This window comes from Ascidiella aspersa, chromosome 1, assembly GCF_963924565.1.
Source record: "Ascidiella aspersa chromosome 1, kaAscAspe10.2, whole genome shotgun sequence".
Classification (NCBI taxonomy): domain Eukaryota; kingdom Metazoa; phylum Chordata; class Ascidiacea; order Phlebobranchia; family Ascidiidae; genus Ascidiella; species Ascidiella aspersa.
This window is the reverse complement of record NC_139447.1, coordinates 31,388,850-31,407,049: the sequence shown is the minus strand read 5'-3', so window position 1 is coordinate 31,407,049 and position 18,200 is coordinate 31,388,850. Positions and strand designations below refer to the sequence as shown.

General features: G+C 35.4%; 2 protein-coding genes across 2 annotated transcripts; both read right to left on the bottom strand.

Moving 5' to 3' along the window:
- Positions 1-808: 808 nt before the first annotated feature.
- Positions 809-18,200, bottom strand: LOC146169765 (arylsulfatase-like). Its single transcript, XM_083387249.1, has 11 exons — positions 18,197-18,200; positions 16,045-16,213; positions 15,347-15,506; positions 12,240-12,480; positions 11,401-11,550; positions 10,620-10,732; positions 9,797-10,016; positions 9,465-9,629; positions 9,255-9,392; positions 1,619-1,770; positions 809-1,135 (listed from the first exon to the last, which is right to left on the bottom strand). The coding sequence occupies exons 1-11, from the start codon at positions 18,198-18,200 to the stop codon at positions 809-811; spliced, it is 1,839 nt and encodes a 612-aa protein (XP_083243375.1).
- On the bottom strand, positions 2,278-7,290 carry LOC146169766 (uncharacterized). The gene is made up of 4 exons (XM_083391719.1): positions 7,160-7,290; positions 6,458-6,653; positions 4,947-5,138; positions 2,278-2,364 (listed from the first exon to the last, which is right to left on the bottom strand). Exons 1-4 carry the CDS (start codon positions 7,288-7,290, stop codon positions 2,278-2,280), a joined length of 606 nt encoding a protein of 201 aa, XP_083247845.1.

Below are 18,200 nucleotides of genomic sequence, written 5' to 3'. Positions count from 1 at the left end.
TTCGCAAGTCGCAATCATGCTGCAATTTAGCTACTAAATGTATTCGCGAATGTCTATTTAAACTTCTGATATGTAGCCGATTAAGATAAGCGAAAAAAACAACTAATTGTGTTCTAGTGATATTTATTTACCTTTTGTTTCGATAAGTTTGATGTTTATGGTAAAATCTTGGGTGTGTTGCTCAGCTGTAGAAAATATTTGCCTTTGTAAACTTTATGTAGGTCACCGAAAAGCCCTGTATGATATGCTGCTAATGCAAACAGGTAAATAGCTCATTTGTTTTGATAAATTTTAACGCTAAAAACTTGAAGAATAATAAAGGAAATATTGCTCAATCCTTTCTGCTGTCTGTATCAAACTAATATTTTTTAACTCGAAACATTTATTGGCAAAAGCTAAAATTACGTATTTATTATTAAAAAAGCATTCCATTGTTGCAAATTTGCAGAATTTGTTGTTAAAAAAGATATATATTGTTAAGAACTGCAGAATGATGGCAAAATTATTTTAGCACCCAACACAAGTTGTGCAGGCCAAACTTGACTTGTAGCCTAACTTTTGGTCAATTAGTCTAACTTCAATTATTGCGCGTAACGTTGCTCTTTTTGAAAATTATTGCAACTTTTTAGTTTCATTGTATTCGGAGGGCATAATACATTTACACCGAAAAAAAAGTAAAGAAAATTTAAACATAATTACGCAACCTTTTTATACGAACACCACCAATAAAGAACCACACCAAATTATGTAAAAATCATCTTATTGTCGCATAACATGCGGTTTGCAGTTAAAGCTATTTTCCCAGGAATTAATTATAATTACATAAGCACGAGGGCGGTTCACAGCAAGGGCGCAATTCATCGTTAAAGTTGCCGAGTTGACTCGGGGCTTTCACGATTGAAGCAAGATGCTGGGAAATCAATTCATTGGCGCGCTCCAAAGTGCTGCTGTACAGGTGCGGATGAAGCGGAAACATCTCGCCAGGGTCAGAGTCAAGGTCAAAGATCAAAGGTGGATTGTGACTTGTACCGTCGTGGCAGTTTATATAAAATACGCGATTATCCACAGGAAAACCATGTGGGCAGTTGTCTGACGCATTGTTTAGCTTCAGCAGATCTTGGGTGTGGAAAGCTATCTGCAATCAAAAACACAGCAATATCATGAATGAAGTACATAACGAAAGGAGAGATAAAGGGCATTAAACATGTGACAAAAATGTAGTGTCATACTGTCTGTCATAAAAAAGCTTTTCTATCAAATGACAATTGGTCTTGTAAAAATACGCATGCAATTTAACCTTTTGTGGAATATTTTCTGTTCTAGTTATAAGCTTTGATTTTTATAATAAAGTTTGTCAAGATAGGCCTAAATGCAGATATATTGAACTCTATTAAATATCTATTATACGTTTTCTTAATGCCGCAAAGCGACGTAATAGCTTGGGATTTATCAAGTTAAACAAGATATATATAAAAATTAACTTTGCACGAGTGTTTAGTGTCAATCGAAGGGGGCCACGACTCCTAAAAGGTTGAGAACCACTGCCTTAGTGCATTTTTTATGTTTACGTCAAGGATCTGGTGGGTATAGTTATTACTAGACAATAGGTATAGGCTACCTTGTAGCGGCCCATGCGAACAGCCATCAATCTGTCAGAGCAGTAGTGAAACAAAATTTCGTGTGGAGGACTGCTGGTGAGTTTGGAATTGTCGCCGAACAAAATATGGTCGATTGGCACTCCGTCCAAGACACCAGGTGGCGCAATTGCACCTGTAAGACATCAACAATAAACGGTTAATTTCGCCTAAAGTTATACCAAAAAATACCACTTAGAGACGTAATAACAACGTACCAATCTACACCGCTTGTCAAGGATAAAAGCTTTAAACATCGGTGTTGTAATAACTTAAGTTACTGTTTTCAAATACCTTGACGTGGCTTGAAACGATTTGGTAAAATGACTAGATTTCACCTAATTGCTTTAGACGTAAGACTGCATTGGGTTTAAATTTGGTGTTTTTATTCACCCGATCCGTTAGAAATTAGTGCATTTCTAAGCAAAAAGGTCTACGACAATTAGTGCATCCAAAGGATCAAAAAGTCCGACTTTTAGACTCTGAGGTCTCGGACAATGCACTAATGTGACTTAACAATGTGCTTCAAAAGATTAAGTTTAATAATACTTGACCCACCTAAACCCAAACGCTAACCAGCACCCTAACCCAAATAATGTGCATTGAATTAATAATTACAGAAACGCTTTAGGCTCACTGATCTCTATAAAACCTGGATAGCGCAACTAGTGGCACACGTGAGCGGTTTTTGAAGCCAATTAGAAGGCTGAAACGCCATCTTGTAAAGGTCCTAAAATGCGCAAAATTTGCATTACGCCTTATGGAGAAGGGTGTTAGTGACAGCGTTTTCTGACTATTTAGGAATGCTTGTGACTTAAAATTAGTGGTTTCTAAGGCCGCAAGCCATACTTCAATTATTTAAAGGAGAAAAAATAAATAAAACTGCATAATTAACGCAAAAATCTGCTTTTTAAAGACGACTAAACCAGTGTATTTTTCCCATTTATTTTTAGACTACTTATAACTTAAAGTTGGTGGTTTCTAAAGCGACAAGCCAATATCTGACTATTCAGAAATAAAAAAACGTTAAAAGCACCTATTTTTTGTGTTTTTTTACGAGACTAAACCAGTATGACAGTTTTACACTCAACTATACTTATCTTTTATTAAATCTTTTGTTCAATTCTTTCTGCTTGTTGGTTACTTTTGAGTTAAAACTATAATAGTACTAAAATAATGCTCTGCATTTTTGTTATGTAAAGGCTTCTATTTAAGTTTTATTTTATTTTGTAGACAAACATGGAACAAAACTCGTGTTCGGCTAGGATATCCTTAACCAGGTTATAATTTAAAAAACCCAAGGATGCATTTTATTGGATGTCCTGAAGGTTAGCCATATTTTTGCATATACTTCTATAGACTGACACAGTCGGTTTTAAAAGTAACTTGGTTGCTTGCAGCAAAGAAAAAAACGCAATAATTGAAAAATATTTAACAACAGTAGCAATAAACAAATAGTACAAATTTAAAACAACAAGTGAACATGTGATTAATAAAACTTATTGATTGTTAAATAAAACTAGTTTGCTAAGCTTTTTTCTTATTTTTTCTCCCACTATTTTTTCAGAGGTTTTCTTTCCAAGATGGTACAGCCTTATCTTACTGTAGCACTTCGATACAACTTTGATCAGTTGAAAGACATGATTATCCATCACTGTACTGTCAAACATGTGACTATCTAAATCAGGAAATAATTGGGATGCATTAATACTGTGTAATACTGATGTTGCAATGACATCTGGAATTCCTGTATTAATCGGTAATTTTCCACCAGAACATGCCAACAATCTTAAGAAGCATTTTTCGGTGTCAGAGCACACTCTAATTACACTTTCTGATGGTTTCATAAGACCTCCTCTGTCTTTGAATGTCAAAAAACTGGGTTGTGCTATCATTTTCTGGGAACCAAGTGCCAAGGAGCAGGTAAAACATGTTGTTTGTTTTTTTGCCATCTTTGCAACATACCCAGCTATGTATGTAATAGCTGCTTTTTTATATTCTGATAACATTTTTATGTTTTTACTGTCACAGTAATCATGGTCTGTTGAAATGGGCAGACGTTCAATGAGGTCATATTTTTTAATTAATGCCACATCAGTTAACTTTACCTCCGTATAATTTGTTTTACAGGTGTCGCTTATTGCATCCAGAATTGTTGTTGAATCCTGGTTGGAGCAATTACCATTTGTACCTTTAATACAGCTTCTCATCAAAAGACGCTTGAAGGCTGCTGTGAACTGTTGTGCTGTTGGGTTATTATTGCAGCCACCAGCAGTTCGGACAGCACTGAAAAACAATTCTAGGTGATCTTGGCTAAACTTGTACATTAACAAATAACTTAGTGGAGCATTGGCTCTGGATACAGGCTAAAAAACCAACAAAACCAGTTTTTCTTCTGGAAATGTGCATTGGAGTGCTGTCAGTTGTTTTTAACTGCATTATGTAAGTAAAACATTCTGAAAGAAAGGGATCCCATACAAACTTATTCGCAATCCGAAGGGCAGACTTAAAACCTTTGGCGAGGGGATTTCTTGAATTTAAAAAGTCAAATAAACGATCAAACATTCGTAAGAACCTGACAGTTGGTGCACATCCCTTAAATTCCTTTAGTTTTAAATTCTCTGCACAATATTGGATGGCATCAGCCACACTAGAACTCAATGCCTGTGCTGCAAGGTTTACCTTCATTTTTTGCTGCTGCCATTTGATGTGTGCCAGCTTAAGCTTGTTGCCCAAACGCAAACCTTCATTTTGTTGGAGTTTTTGCAATGCAATAATGTATTGCCATTTGATTTTTCCTCCATCTCCATCTACCAAAATTCCCCAATCAGCAAAAGTATTTCGCACAAGTTTAAGCATATGGCAAACATCAAGAAGAACATAAATCCGCTCGGTTTTGTTCGAGGGATGTTCAAAGTTTGCTGTTAAGCAACCTGGTATCATAGATGCACCGAGTTCTCGTAACATAGTGAAATGACAAGAAGGACCGTCGCATGTCAGAGATACTACCTTTGCACCAGTGTATGAAACACACTGAATACATATTTTGACGATGTTTGCACGCTCTGCACCACTTAAGCCATCTACAAAAAAATATGCACATGGCACCTTCCAACCACTATTAATACATACAACCATTAAAACGAGAACATCCTTCGCATATGGTAAAAAGACTTCATCATAGAGACCATTTCCATGATCTACAAAACCACGAAACTTTTTACCATCCCAAGCAATATGTTTCCTAATAGACATCTCGTCAAGCATAAGGGAGCACATAACTTGTTTACCATTGTTGTGGGCGATTCTCACCTTTTCTTTAATTGCAATAAAAGCTGGTTTTGTAAATCCTGGATCCGCATCTATTTTGCCGTACCATTTTCGAATCTGGGCTTGGTGAGGTAATGAAAAATCGAAACTTTTACGGACAAATTCATATGCTTTAGAGGAATAAAATTGTAGAGTAAGTGCAAATGATTTTAAAGCTGCTGAATATTTAAATCCTTTGCCAGATTTTGTTTTTTTTATTCTTGTTAATAGTTCAAATGGTACCTCTGATAAAAACTGCTTTAACATGTCTTCACAGCGAGTTGAAATTAAATTTTTATCCTTTTAAATTCTAATAATCCCCTTTAAAGAATTGACCTTCAATTTTAATCTTCTCGCTTTTTGTCTTGCAACTTTCATTTTCTTTTTGAATCGTATAATTTTTTCATTGCTTTCTTTCAATTTGTTCTCTTCGTTTTTTGAATAAATGTTCAAGCAGTAATTATGGTCATGTGTTATGTAGTTCTTGGGAATCTTAAGTTGGTTGGTTGATCCTAGCACTTGTAGTCTGGCATTTGGTAGTTTTCTTTCTTTTGTTTGCTAAAAAAAGTTTTACACTTTATTTAAACTTCAAGTGTGTTTTAGTTTACAATGTAGTTAATGTTCAATCTTAGGGTGCTTTAGTTTTTTTTAAATAATATTTAATACATTTTGCTTAGGATACACAGTGGTGTGTCACAAATGTTTACTTTTTACATAGTATTTTTTAATGTTTAACTATAAATGTCGTTCATTGTAATACCCTAATTTGTTATATGGGTCATTCCACATTTAATTTAAAGTTTTTCAAAATTTTTGCACCCATCTATCAAAGACCTCAAAGGGAAAATAATTTTGCAACAGACTCCAGCTATAGTGGCACTTTTAATTTTTATGGCTTGTCTAACTTTGACAAACTAAATCAATGGGTTCGAAAAAATTATATTTAGAAATAGCTAGATATTTTACAGGACAATCTAGAAAGTAATTAAATTAATCAATACATTTGTACAAAATATAAATATTATTAGGCATATTGCCACATAAAGACCAGTGGTTCTCAGCCTTTTATAAGTCAGGTCTCTGGACATACTGCAAACCAAAACAAAATGGTTTAACTAACTAAAAATTAAAATATGACATGTCTGTTGCCCCCTGAAGACTTCTTTGTGGCCCCCTGGGGCCTGAGGGACACATTTGAAAAATGCTCCTTTATTATTATGTGTATTTCATGAAACAAAACCATTTAATTGAAATTTTTTTATACCTAGTTAATAAATATTCAATATTAGTGAATATTTGAAATTTATAAATTAATAATCTGTGTTGGGTTTCCGGCTCTTTAAATTAAGCATGGAATGACTATCCAGGTAATTTTGGAGCTGATGCGAGGTTTCTAATAACTAAACTACTATAGTATAGTATAGTAATTTAGTTATTAGACATGTCTATCAGCTCTGATATTATCAGTATGGTATGTTTATATACATATATATATATAGAATGTATATATCTACCTTTTTTAAGTATTTTGGAAATTTTTTATGTCTGGTCGGAACCGCATCGCTGGCAAGTCGCACTTTATATCCAGTCCGAATTATTTTTTTCTCAGCAAAATGGTCGGAACACACCATCGAATGTTTCGTCGGCGCCCAATTGCTACGGTGAATGTTTGCCACCCAAAGATTTTTTCTTTCCTGATCTGCTGGAAATCTGTCAAGAGTACTATTACATAACTCATCTATAATAGAGAAATACTTCTAAAATTCTACGGAAGTGATTTGTAATAATTATATAGAAATTGATGTGACTTCTAAATGCTAATTACTAGTGTTAAAACCTGTCTAATACTAACAACTTTAATCTGTCCTCATAGCTTATAGGTAACTAGTAACTGAAAGTTAAGCTAAATTAAGAACTAATATTTTCAATTAGCTAAGTGAGTAGGTAAACTAATATTCAATCTGCAACTATCTAAGCTAACTGCATTTATTAAAAGTATGTATATTTACAGGGCCAACTGATTATAAGCGTTGTTGGTCAAAAACAGTATTATCAACCAGCATAGTAAAGATGTACCAAATTGAAATACATCTACAACACTGACCAAGAAAACCATTTTCAAAGATTGGCTATACTACTACAGTTATTATGAGTTTTATAACCAGTAAGACAACACTCAAACTGGATATTTCTGGCATCTATTATAATTATCATACTTATGAAAAGTTCTCGGAAATTTTCTCTTTAGGACTGTTTCTTCATCCGAGCTACCATCACTGTCACTTCTACTAGCTTTTTTGCGTTTGCGCTTTAGGCAACCAAACGCACAGCATTGCATGCCTGGCATTTTTATACTTTATTTGGATAGTTAAAGCAAAACTGGTCAACTGCAATACATATTCAAATATTATCATCAGCAGTCGATTCTCATTACCCATCTATAGTTAGGTAATACTAATTTACGGAATGATGAATGGTCGGAAATGTCGGAACGCTCAATAATTTAAGTGTTACACCGTTAAAACAATTATTAAACCAACGCACAATATTTGGGTTACAGTGGGGGTTAGCGTTTGGGTGAAGGTGGGTCAAGTGTTATTATATTTAATAATAATACTGTGAGCGTTCCGAACATTTATCTTTCCATAAATTAGTGTTACCCATCTAGTTTGAATTTGTGAAAAATAGCTACTTCAAAAGTATTTATATACATGCCACTGTCAGTGCCTCCTAAGAAAAAAATAGACAGAAAATGGCCAATCTGTTCACGTTGTGCTCAAAATTACTATTAATAAATTTCTGGCCGGTAACTGTCTATACTCCAGAGTTTTACCAGCAGCTTCTCAATCAAAAACTAAGCTGAAAGGTTGGGTGGCATTAAAGTGGGAAAAAAATCATACTGACCTAGAATTATACCACAACGATGACCCGACAAAACTTTTTAAGGAATTGCAATTACTTAAAATTTCAGAAATATATAAATTAGAATCAATTTAAAATCATTATATATAGTGAAATGGGGCACCTTGACTGGTAAACCTGTTGGTTGTATCGGTGCCTCCTGGCATAATATTCTTATTGCATTTGTTGTTGTATTAACGTTATGTGCCAAAATAATAAAATTGAATTGAACGCACATAATTTGTGTTAGGGTGTGCGTTAGCGTTTTGGGTTAGGGTGGGTCAATAATGAATATAATAATACCTGACCCACCCAAATCCAAAGGCCAACTCGCACCCTAACCCAAATATTGTGTGTTGATTTAATAATTGTGGTAGGATTCTAGACCAGCGCCGTGCCTATATATTGAGTATATATAGGCACGGGTTTCGTCGTTCTAAAAATGCCGATTTTTGCGTTAATTATACAGTATTAGGTTTTTTTCTCTTCCAAATGATTAGAGTATGGCTTGCAGCCTTAGAAACCATTAATTTTAAGTAATAAATGTTAATAAATAGTCGGAAAACGCTGTTACTAGCACCTTCCTCCATAAGCCGTAATGCAAAATTTACGCACTTTAGGACCTTTTCAAGATGGAGTTAAAGCGTTCTAATTGGCTTCAATTTTCAACCACTAGTTGCGCTATCCAGGTTTTATAGAGATCAGTGTTTAGGCTCCAATACCTCAATTTGTGACGTAACAATCCTATGGTACCATAGAAGAGAAACTATCTTATGCCCACCCGAGTTTGGGCTTTTTCACCAGCATTCAAATAATTATTACATTAACGCACATTATTTGGGTTAGGGTTCGGGTTAGCGTTTGGGTTAGGGTGGGTCAAGTGTTATTAATGCCATCTCACACTTTTTGTAATCTTTTGTGAATGTTCAACGAAAATTTTCAATTTATCTACGCCGGGAGTTTACCTAAAGGTCCAAATTAGTGCATTGTCAGGACCTCAAGGTCTAAAAGTCTAGACTTTTCTGCCATTGGATGCCCTAATTGTCGTAGACCTTTTTGCTCAGAAATGCACTAATTTCTAACGGATCAGGTGTTTTATTTAACATTTTATTATAAAATTGACCTATTTATCTCAAGTTTCGCACGTAAAGCGATTAGGTTGATACATGTTGAATCTGGTTATTTTTTGTTTAAATTATTGCTCATAATCGGGCGTTTACATAATTTAATGGTTTACATTTTTATTTATTATCACTGTTTTGACTTGACTTTGGCAACTGATGACTTGGACTGAATTTATTTTCTGTTTTAGGCTAAGTCCATAAATAAGACTTGACATGCCAAACCACTTTGTTTACAATATGGTAAATCCTACATATACTTAAAGCTAGTTTACAGGTCGCAACATACCCGCTATTTGAAGAATTGTTGGAAATATGTCCATAGTGCTCAAGATCTCGGAACAGACCGTTTCGGCAGGAATTGTGCCCGGCCACCAAGCAATAGCAGGAACTTTTATACCAGCATCCCACGTTGAACACTTGTCACCTAAATACAAACCTACTTTTCTCAATTTGCCTGGGAATAAAGTGGTTTGCTTACCGACATTGACGTACTTACCCGAGAGGTGTCCAGCAGACCCGCCGGTGAAACAGAGCTCTATGTGAGGGCCGTTGTCCGACAAGAAAAGCACCAACGTGTTTTTGTCCAGATTAAGCTGCCTCAGTTCGCTTACCACGCTACCAACAGCCCAAGCCATCTCGTTTATTTGATCACCATATGTCCCTAAATCAGAATATGTACTAAAAATTTAACAACAAGATAAGCGGGATTCCAATACAGTACAACAAGCAACAAGCGGGATTTGAATGCAGTTGGCTGTGCAAAAAACTGCTTGTGAATTGTCCCGTGTTTAAAGCAGAACGTAAAACATATTCAGCAAGAAATAATACCTCGTTTGGATTTGCCGCAAAATTCTTCCGAGCAAATCATTGCGGTGTGTGGTTGAGGCATCGACATGTAAAGAAAGAACGGCAGGGTTCGACTCTCACGAATGAACCCCAAAGCGTCGTCTACAATTCGACGAGTTAAAGTTGCTGGATTGATTGGTTGTTCAACTATAGTCGCGTTCTTGTAGAGAAAGCAGACATCTGACATCTCGCCTACGTCAAACTGAGAAAAATAAGATGAGGGTTAATTTTAACTGATAATCCTTTGAAAACAGTTAGTTGAATTTGTTGTATTGCTATAAACGATTGCATTACAAAAAACACTGCGTCCAACAAAAAATACGGTTCGTTCTTAGGCTACGATCTTTATGGGAGTGCAGGGAAACAAGCATATATTAGCGCCAAAACTTCAAGCAGTTCATTTCTGTTCCGTACAAGACAAGCGAACAATTAAACCAAACATCAATGGAGCCTGATGGGGCTTCGCTTTGCCAGCCTTGGTGCTGTTTGTGACGAAACTCAGAAACAGAATGAGTGACGAAAGTCTTGATGCATTAATTTTGATGCGTCATTATTACGCAAATCAGCGAAAAAGTGTGATTTCTTAAAACAAACCGAAAATTGACATTTCGTTAATAAAACACAAGGTATTTTATAGTACATATCGATCGAGTCCATTATTGAGAGAAAAACTCGCTTTTATTCGCCCCCTAAAAATCGGGTTAACCCGGTTATTAACTGTCACATATTCAAAACCCGGGTTTACCCATTTGGCCCCGAATTGCAATCTCTACTTGCCGGGCCTTTTTGGCCTCTTTTAACAAACCTGCTCTGGATCGCAATTGTAATGGAAAGAGAATGGTAGGTTTATTCCGACAAAATCGAATCCGTGGTGAAATGGAAGGTGATTTCCGTCGTTGGCAGCATGCTCGTTTATTCCTAGCCAAAGCTAAACAGGTTAAAATCGAGCCAAATAAAACAAACGCTTAGCTTGGTTTTAATTAAATGGTTTCCATGGTCAAAATATTGCCATAACTTAGACGGCTATACAATTTTTGTACAACCCAAGCGTTTGATTGGCAGTAATCGCATGTGTAGCATAACGATGCATCATTGAATTTTGGTAATGGGCCTCATTTTGCCTAATATGTTCCTAATGACTAAAATGTTTAGTTCAATCACACAAGGATATTAATAAACTTCACTTAATCAATTTGATGCAAGAAAGTAGCAAAAACGTAACGGCATAACGGCTTTTGGTTAATCATGCTTTAGTGAATGCTGTTTGTTCTATTAAAAATATCTTACAAATAAACCACCCTGTTCACTGAGCTCACTATTTGAAACTGTTGTAACCGGCATAGCTATTCCGCAACATAGGTCTTTACCTGGTCTAATCTTGAGCTAAACAATCTCATTGCAAAAAATGAGCGCCGATTCTTACATTGGAAGTACATAACTAGCATATAAGCTTAAGGCTCATTTTTGACCAGTTTTACATAGCAAAGAATGTTGGTTTCATAGCGGTCAAGGCAAATTTCATTTATCACCTTATTGCAAATTTTTGCAAAACGTTGCGAAATCACTACAAGGAAAGATAAAGTTACCTAAGTGCCACTTTCTGACCATTCCAGTGGCATAACCTTCAAGCTTTAACGCTTCAGCGATTGTGACCTCGTTCTTCGGAATACCACCGGAGTCATCTTCTCGAAATCCCCTTGAGTCGCCGTACACCCCACTTCTGATCGGCAGTCTTCCTGAAATATACAGGAGTATGTGAGTCACCAAACGTCAACGTTGTTCTAACAAATGAATGAAAGACACAGACACACACACATATGTGTTTAATAACTTGTTATTAAACACATATGTGTGTGTGTCTTTCATTGATTGATACGGACTGATGATCCCCCAATGTGAAGTTGCTTGTACTAACAGAATGTGCAAGCATTGGCGTATGGTTGTTTCTCGACTCGCTCCTCTCTGAGCTTGCATAGCTCAGTTGGTAGAGCGACGGTCCCGGCTTGACCGGAGGTCGTGAGTTCGAACCTCACTGCAGGCCAGTTGTTTTTCTGGCTTGCTCTGCTTGCATCATAGATCGACAGATTCGGCGAGTCTGCGATGGTTTTTCGGTGTACTATTGTTCTAACAAACGCATTCAGTCAGGAACTTTAAAAACTGGCGAAAACATGGATTTTGGAAGGCAATAAGCGACTTACCGAAAGAGCTTAATTATTTCTCCTTAAATTGATTCGCCTACTTGGTAATACGTCTATGTGGAATTAATGTTACCATGACGGACGCGATGTAGTTAGTATGACTGAAAACGATATAACAAATATTGTAGTATCAGAAAACATATATTTTTTTTTAATTAGTATTGCGAAATAGTATTATGCCCAGTCCAAAATTTAACGGGCACAAACTGTTGTCTAGTATAGTTTACCTGTTAACAATGCAGCCCTACTAGGGCTGCAAACTGATGACGCCGAGTACCACTGGGTAAAACGCATTCCCTCACCAGCCAGAACATCTATAGGTCCCTTTTCTTGCGTTGGATGACCGTAGCTTTGCAAGTCGCCATAACCCATATCATCAGCCAATATAACAATGAAGTTTGGCTTTTCGGCATTGCATTGTGCAAGCCACAAAAGCGTTAAAGTTAAAACTATGCCATACATCCTGGACTAGAATTACATACAAGTGGTCAGTAATTACATGAATTTAATTTTAGTTATTACTGAAGTATTCCTGAAAAGTAAATATTATCGACTTATTGTCTTCTGGGCTAATCGTTATACCAATACTTTCGCCAGTTTTATATTCCGGATAAACCAAGCCAACTTAATTAACAGCACATATGTACAAAGACGCACGGATATACTTGAGCAAACGGTCTGGGAAAACAAAGTCAACGTCAAGTAGTCTAGTGACCTAGTCTATAGGCGGAACACATGACGTTAAGATAAAACGATCAATTGTATATAGCCTACTTTAGAATGTTTACTCATCGATATAAAGTGTACTCCTACCTGTCGGTGTGAGATCGACGTGCGACAGTTTCTTTGTATAATTGTACAGCAACATGAGGTAATGACAATAAACACCGATATCTGAAAATAAAAGCGAAATTAGTTCTCAAACCTCTATTAGCGAAGTACCAAAATTATGACTTGGAAAGAGAAAACTTGCATACCGTGGATATATAAACAAAGAAAGTTGCGACCTAATGTATCTGAATGCGTTTCGCATAAATCCAGTACGTCTATGTAAATGTGAATATAACATGGAGTACTATGGTGGCCATTTTAAATTACACCATATACTATATCAGGGTTGGCGAACCTTTTGATTGCGCGGGTAACAAACACGACCTTAATCCTTACAAAATTTACAAGTGGGTCATATATTTAACTATATTCTAATTTCATGCGAAACTTTTTTTCTGCGTCGTTTGAAGTTTGAGTGTTATTGTCTGGGTTAGTAAAACAAGGTTTTTGGACGATTTTCAAAACGGATTTCCCCGAATATTTAGAAACTAAATAGTAAACAAATGCTTCAGCATTTTTTATGGGATTGTAGGAGTTCAGCAAAAAGCTTTTCAGCATGGCTTAACCAGGGTTTTCAGAATTTTAGTCTGCCAGCTCCTAATTTTCCTTAAAGGATCGCCACCCTTAACGTTTTACAGCAATAAACAAAATTATTTTATTTATCTGCTTTCCTGCGCTCATTTGTTGAAGTACGGTTAATGTAGGCCTCCTCATCGCCCGTAAAACACTTTTGCACAACCCACAGATTAGGCAACCCTGATTTAAACAGTATAGGATATATAGTGCTATCTAACGAAGAATTGTTTTTACATTTATACTTTCCTGAAAATGATTAATAACATTTCGGTATTTCATAATGTTGTTTTCATTTTAGTTATGATCTTGGATGACACCGCGTGGACTCAACACTAGAACGGCAATTTTTTCAACCCTTGTTCGCCTTTTTCTTGAGTGTAGCCAAACCCATTTTCAATTGGAAAAATTGTCCTTGATTAACAGTTGTTGTCATAAAATGCTTGAAACAAACGTTTTAACAAAAAAATTGTCAGCTAAATTTATTACGGTCCGCCAAAAACTTCCTCCTTTGACTTTAGCTTGGGACCTGGCAAAAGTTCACCACTGATTTGGTGGAAGGATTTATTAGTTTGCTATATCGAATAATAGTATTCCAAAAACAGTCATTTGTTCATGTTTAGTATAGCAGGAAGCTTAAAGTTCGTCGTGTAATCGTTAGCAACGAATTCTTTAAATCACTTTTACGGAAAATCGCCACAATGTCAGTAAAAGGAACTTGCTCGCGTGACACCCAAAACTGCCTTTGTCACAGAGTTCATTTGCTTAACTATACTATCAAGCTCGTAAGTAGAAGCAAATTTGTTAATTTTTGGTGAATCGCGAAATTTCGGATAAAGAAGTTAAATGTGGTTTTCCTTGTATAACTGCAATACAAAATTCCATAAATCGTTGTTTAAAAAATAGAAATAGATATGTGCCGTTTCTCAAACAAAAATTTATTTGGAGCAATTTGAAAGTTCCGGTTCAGCTCCGATTTTCATAACCGGTTCATAAAGTTCTCGTTGGGATAGAATATAAGTTGGGTTAAATCTCAAAATGTAAGTCAATAAAGGTATAGAGAATAATTATTGAACTGTAACTCGTTAAATCAAATTTTTGTGGCGTATTAAAAAGCAAGCAGCTCAATATTAAAATATGTGAAAAATTGAAGGCAACGTTTTAATTATTAAATATTTATTTTTTTCATAAAATTTTGAACATTGCATAACTTGAATCTGCAAAAATAGTTGTGTCGTTATGCTGGAGTGAACCATCTTTTTGACAGTTTCGGGTTCGCTTCAGGTTTTTCAAATTTTCGGCTGCTTAAAATTTTACGAAAAATGGTTCAGGTTCAGTTATGGTTCGGAAAAAAATGGGCCAAAGCCAGTTCATAAAGTTCCGGTTCTGGTTTAGTTCGACTTCGTGATACAAACTCTATTATTTTAAATCTATTTTCATAATAACATTTTTGTATTTTATTATTTAAATTGTTTTTAAATTTTAAGTTGTTTAAGTTGAGTATAGCTTCTGCGCTTGATTACAAATTTCCATTAAGATAAAGTTGACTGTATTTTAGGCATATTTTTGTCGTAAATATCATTATGTTGAAAACGTCATTCTGTTTTTGTCCGTACCACAAGTGTATTTGGCAAAATAGTTTCAACAAGGTATCTAGGTAAACCAAAATTTCCACTGCATTGATTTTGATGACAAACTAATTAGGTTGGATTACACGTAAGCCGAATAACTTACATAAGTGAAAATAACCATGTAAACAGTTTCGTTAATTGTATTGTACACAATAAAAACACCTTAATAAACTAATTGACGCAATTATTTGAAATTAGAGACCTTGTTCGAATTTTAAGGGGATTTCGGAACAAAATTTACATCACCGATTGTAATTACAGAAGCACGAGGGCGGTTCACAGCAAGGGCTCAAAGCAACGTTATATTTGCCGATTTGGATTGGGGCTTTGACGATTGAATCAAGATGCTGGGAAACCAATTCATTGGCGCGCTCCAAAGTGCTACTGTACAGCTGCGGATCAAGCGGGAACTTCTCGCCAGGGTCAGAGTCAAGGTCGAAGACCAAAGGTGGATTGTGGCTAACAACACGATGCAGTTCTTAAAGTATGATATGTTTTCTAAGGGATTCCTTGTGGGCAGTTGGCGGAAGCGATTTGCTTCATAGACAAGTCGTGACTGAAGAACACTACCTACAAAAAATTGGATGGCGTTTTTGTTGTTGACAAGTTGTAAGTTTAAAATATTTTACGGTGCAATCCTAAAACGAACATTTTAAAAAGATACCATTATAAACAAAAGCTTTATCACCATAATCGGAGTCAACGTTTATGCTTTTAATTTAAAAAAAACAATTGATATTGACAAAGTTTAAATGCAATATTGTTCTCGACTTATTTATAAAAAAGTAAACAAAATTACATTTATAACTGTTAATAATTTCGAGTCTACTTGCAGACCCCCTGCAACCTTTTTACGTTAACCCATGATCGGGAACTAGGCTTACTGCCCTAGAACTACTATAGTTAATCATTATTTTTTGCAAAAATAAAAGCTCTAATACTTTCTAGCAAGGGTAATTGAATGATATAAATATTGCCTGAGATTTAAACCCTAAACCTATTTACCTTTACCTTGTAGCGGTCCATGCGAACAGTCATTAGTGTGTCAGAGCAGTAGTGAAACAAAGCTTCGTGTGGAGGACTGCTGGTGAGTTTTGAATTGTCGCCGAACAAGATTTGGTCGATTGGCACTCCGTCCAGCACAACGTCAGATGGGGCAGTTGCACCTTTGACAATCAACCATAGAAATTTAGGTAGTGCATAGATTTGGTGTGTACAGAGTTAAGCAATAATTAATTCACGTAATAAAAGTAACAAGTCAAGTCCCATAGTCATCAGCTGCGCAAGTAGAGCCCCAGTCAAGTCATTATTAGAGCAAGTCATCTCTGTGTTAAATCATTATGACAAAGATAAAACGATAAAGCGTTATAATTGATGAACGTTCGAATATGAGCAAGTATTCAACTAAAAATAACAAATGACAAAAAACAATTTGGAGCAATCTAATCGTTTACGAGCAAAACTTGGGTTAAACGGCTCAATTTTATAATAAAATGTTATATGAAAACACTTAATTTAAACCTAAGTCATTTGACTCAACAACTTAAGTTCATGTAGGGTTAATTGTCCAAAATACTCAAGTCAAGTCAACTTTTTTACCAAAACGACTTAAGTCAAGTCAAGTTATTTCAAAACAGTGAATTTTTGCGCTTAAGTCAACCCTTAAGCCATTGCAATACAATAATCTTAGCTCTTGCTATCTTTCAAACTAAAATCGTTTTTTATAAAAGCTGTTAATTTTGCATTCAAGTACTTTAATTTCCTTTTTGTTTAGCACAGACAAATAATTCAAATATAAAATAATATAAAAGTATTACCTGCTTCAGGAGGGTCGGAAATATGTCCATGGTGGTCACTATCTGAGAACTGACTGTGTCGGCTGGAATTGTGCCCGGCCACCAATCAATGCAGGAACTTCCAGACCACCGTCCCAAGTCGTGCCCTTGTCACCTGATTATAAACACGTGTTAAAATGCAATAAGCTTCATCTTTAGTGTACGTATTGTAATCACTAAGTCAAGTCGTTGTGATGACTATACAGTCAGGCGTTTAAGTAACTGTTTTGATATAACTTGACTTGACTTAGGTATTTTAGGTATAATGACTTGACTTGACATAAGTCATTAAGACAAACTACTTGACTTATACCTATGTCATTTTCACATATGATTTATGTTAAAGTGCTTTATTTGAATAAATTTTAGTAAAAATGAGTCACTTAAGCAATTAGGACATAAATGTTAACTTTTTGTTTGAACAAAAAAATCAACCTTGTAAAGTGTATAGCGATAGACAGAAACAACTATATGTTATACCACCACAATAAATGTAAAATGTTTAACAATTCAAGACAAGTGTTCTTGGCTCTTTCCAAAACACCAATGCGCATTCCAGGTTAGGGAACTGTAGCGAATTTGCAACATGTTTTAGCGTTAAATAACTTGAAACTTGGGATTGAACTCCAGCAGCTTTAACTTAAAATTTAACTTCGTATTAAATTTATTGGGGAGCATTAGGCCAATGAACTTGAATTGAACTATTGGTTATTTAATGTTAACATTAATTAAGGTTGTAGTTTGATGTTAATTTGTTTAATATAGTGAGATAATTTTGTTTGGCAGAACAAATATAGCACTTGATCTCAGAATTACAATTTAACATTTCCAATTTATACCTCAAAACATTTATTCATTAGCGGGAAAAAGTTATAATAAAAAACAAAGCTTTAAATAATATAGTCTGTGGTGTAAATAAGTGTAAACTCCTATATCCTAAGTAACCGTTTAACGACTTTAGATCGTGCGTATAAGAGTATTTTATAGATGTCCAGAAGAGCCGCCAGTAAAACACAAGGCGCTGTTTAGTCCGTTGTCCGACAAGAAAAGCACCAACGTGTTTTTTTCCAGACTAAGCTGCCTTAGTTCGCTCCCAACAGCCCAAGCCATCTCGTTTGTTTGATCACCGTATTCACCTAAATCACAATAAAAATATAACAAACACATTAGTAGCCATGTTATATATATCCATACATTTTTATTCAGAATAAACTTATGTATTACCCTAAACATAAAGCAAGTGTGTGGATTTTAAACACACAAAAGATGGAATTCCAATTATCGTTCAACTGTGCGTGGAATACTGAGGTTCACCCAT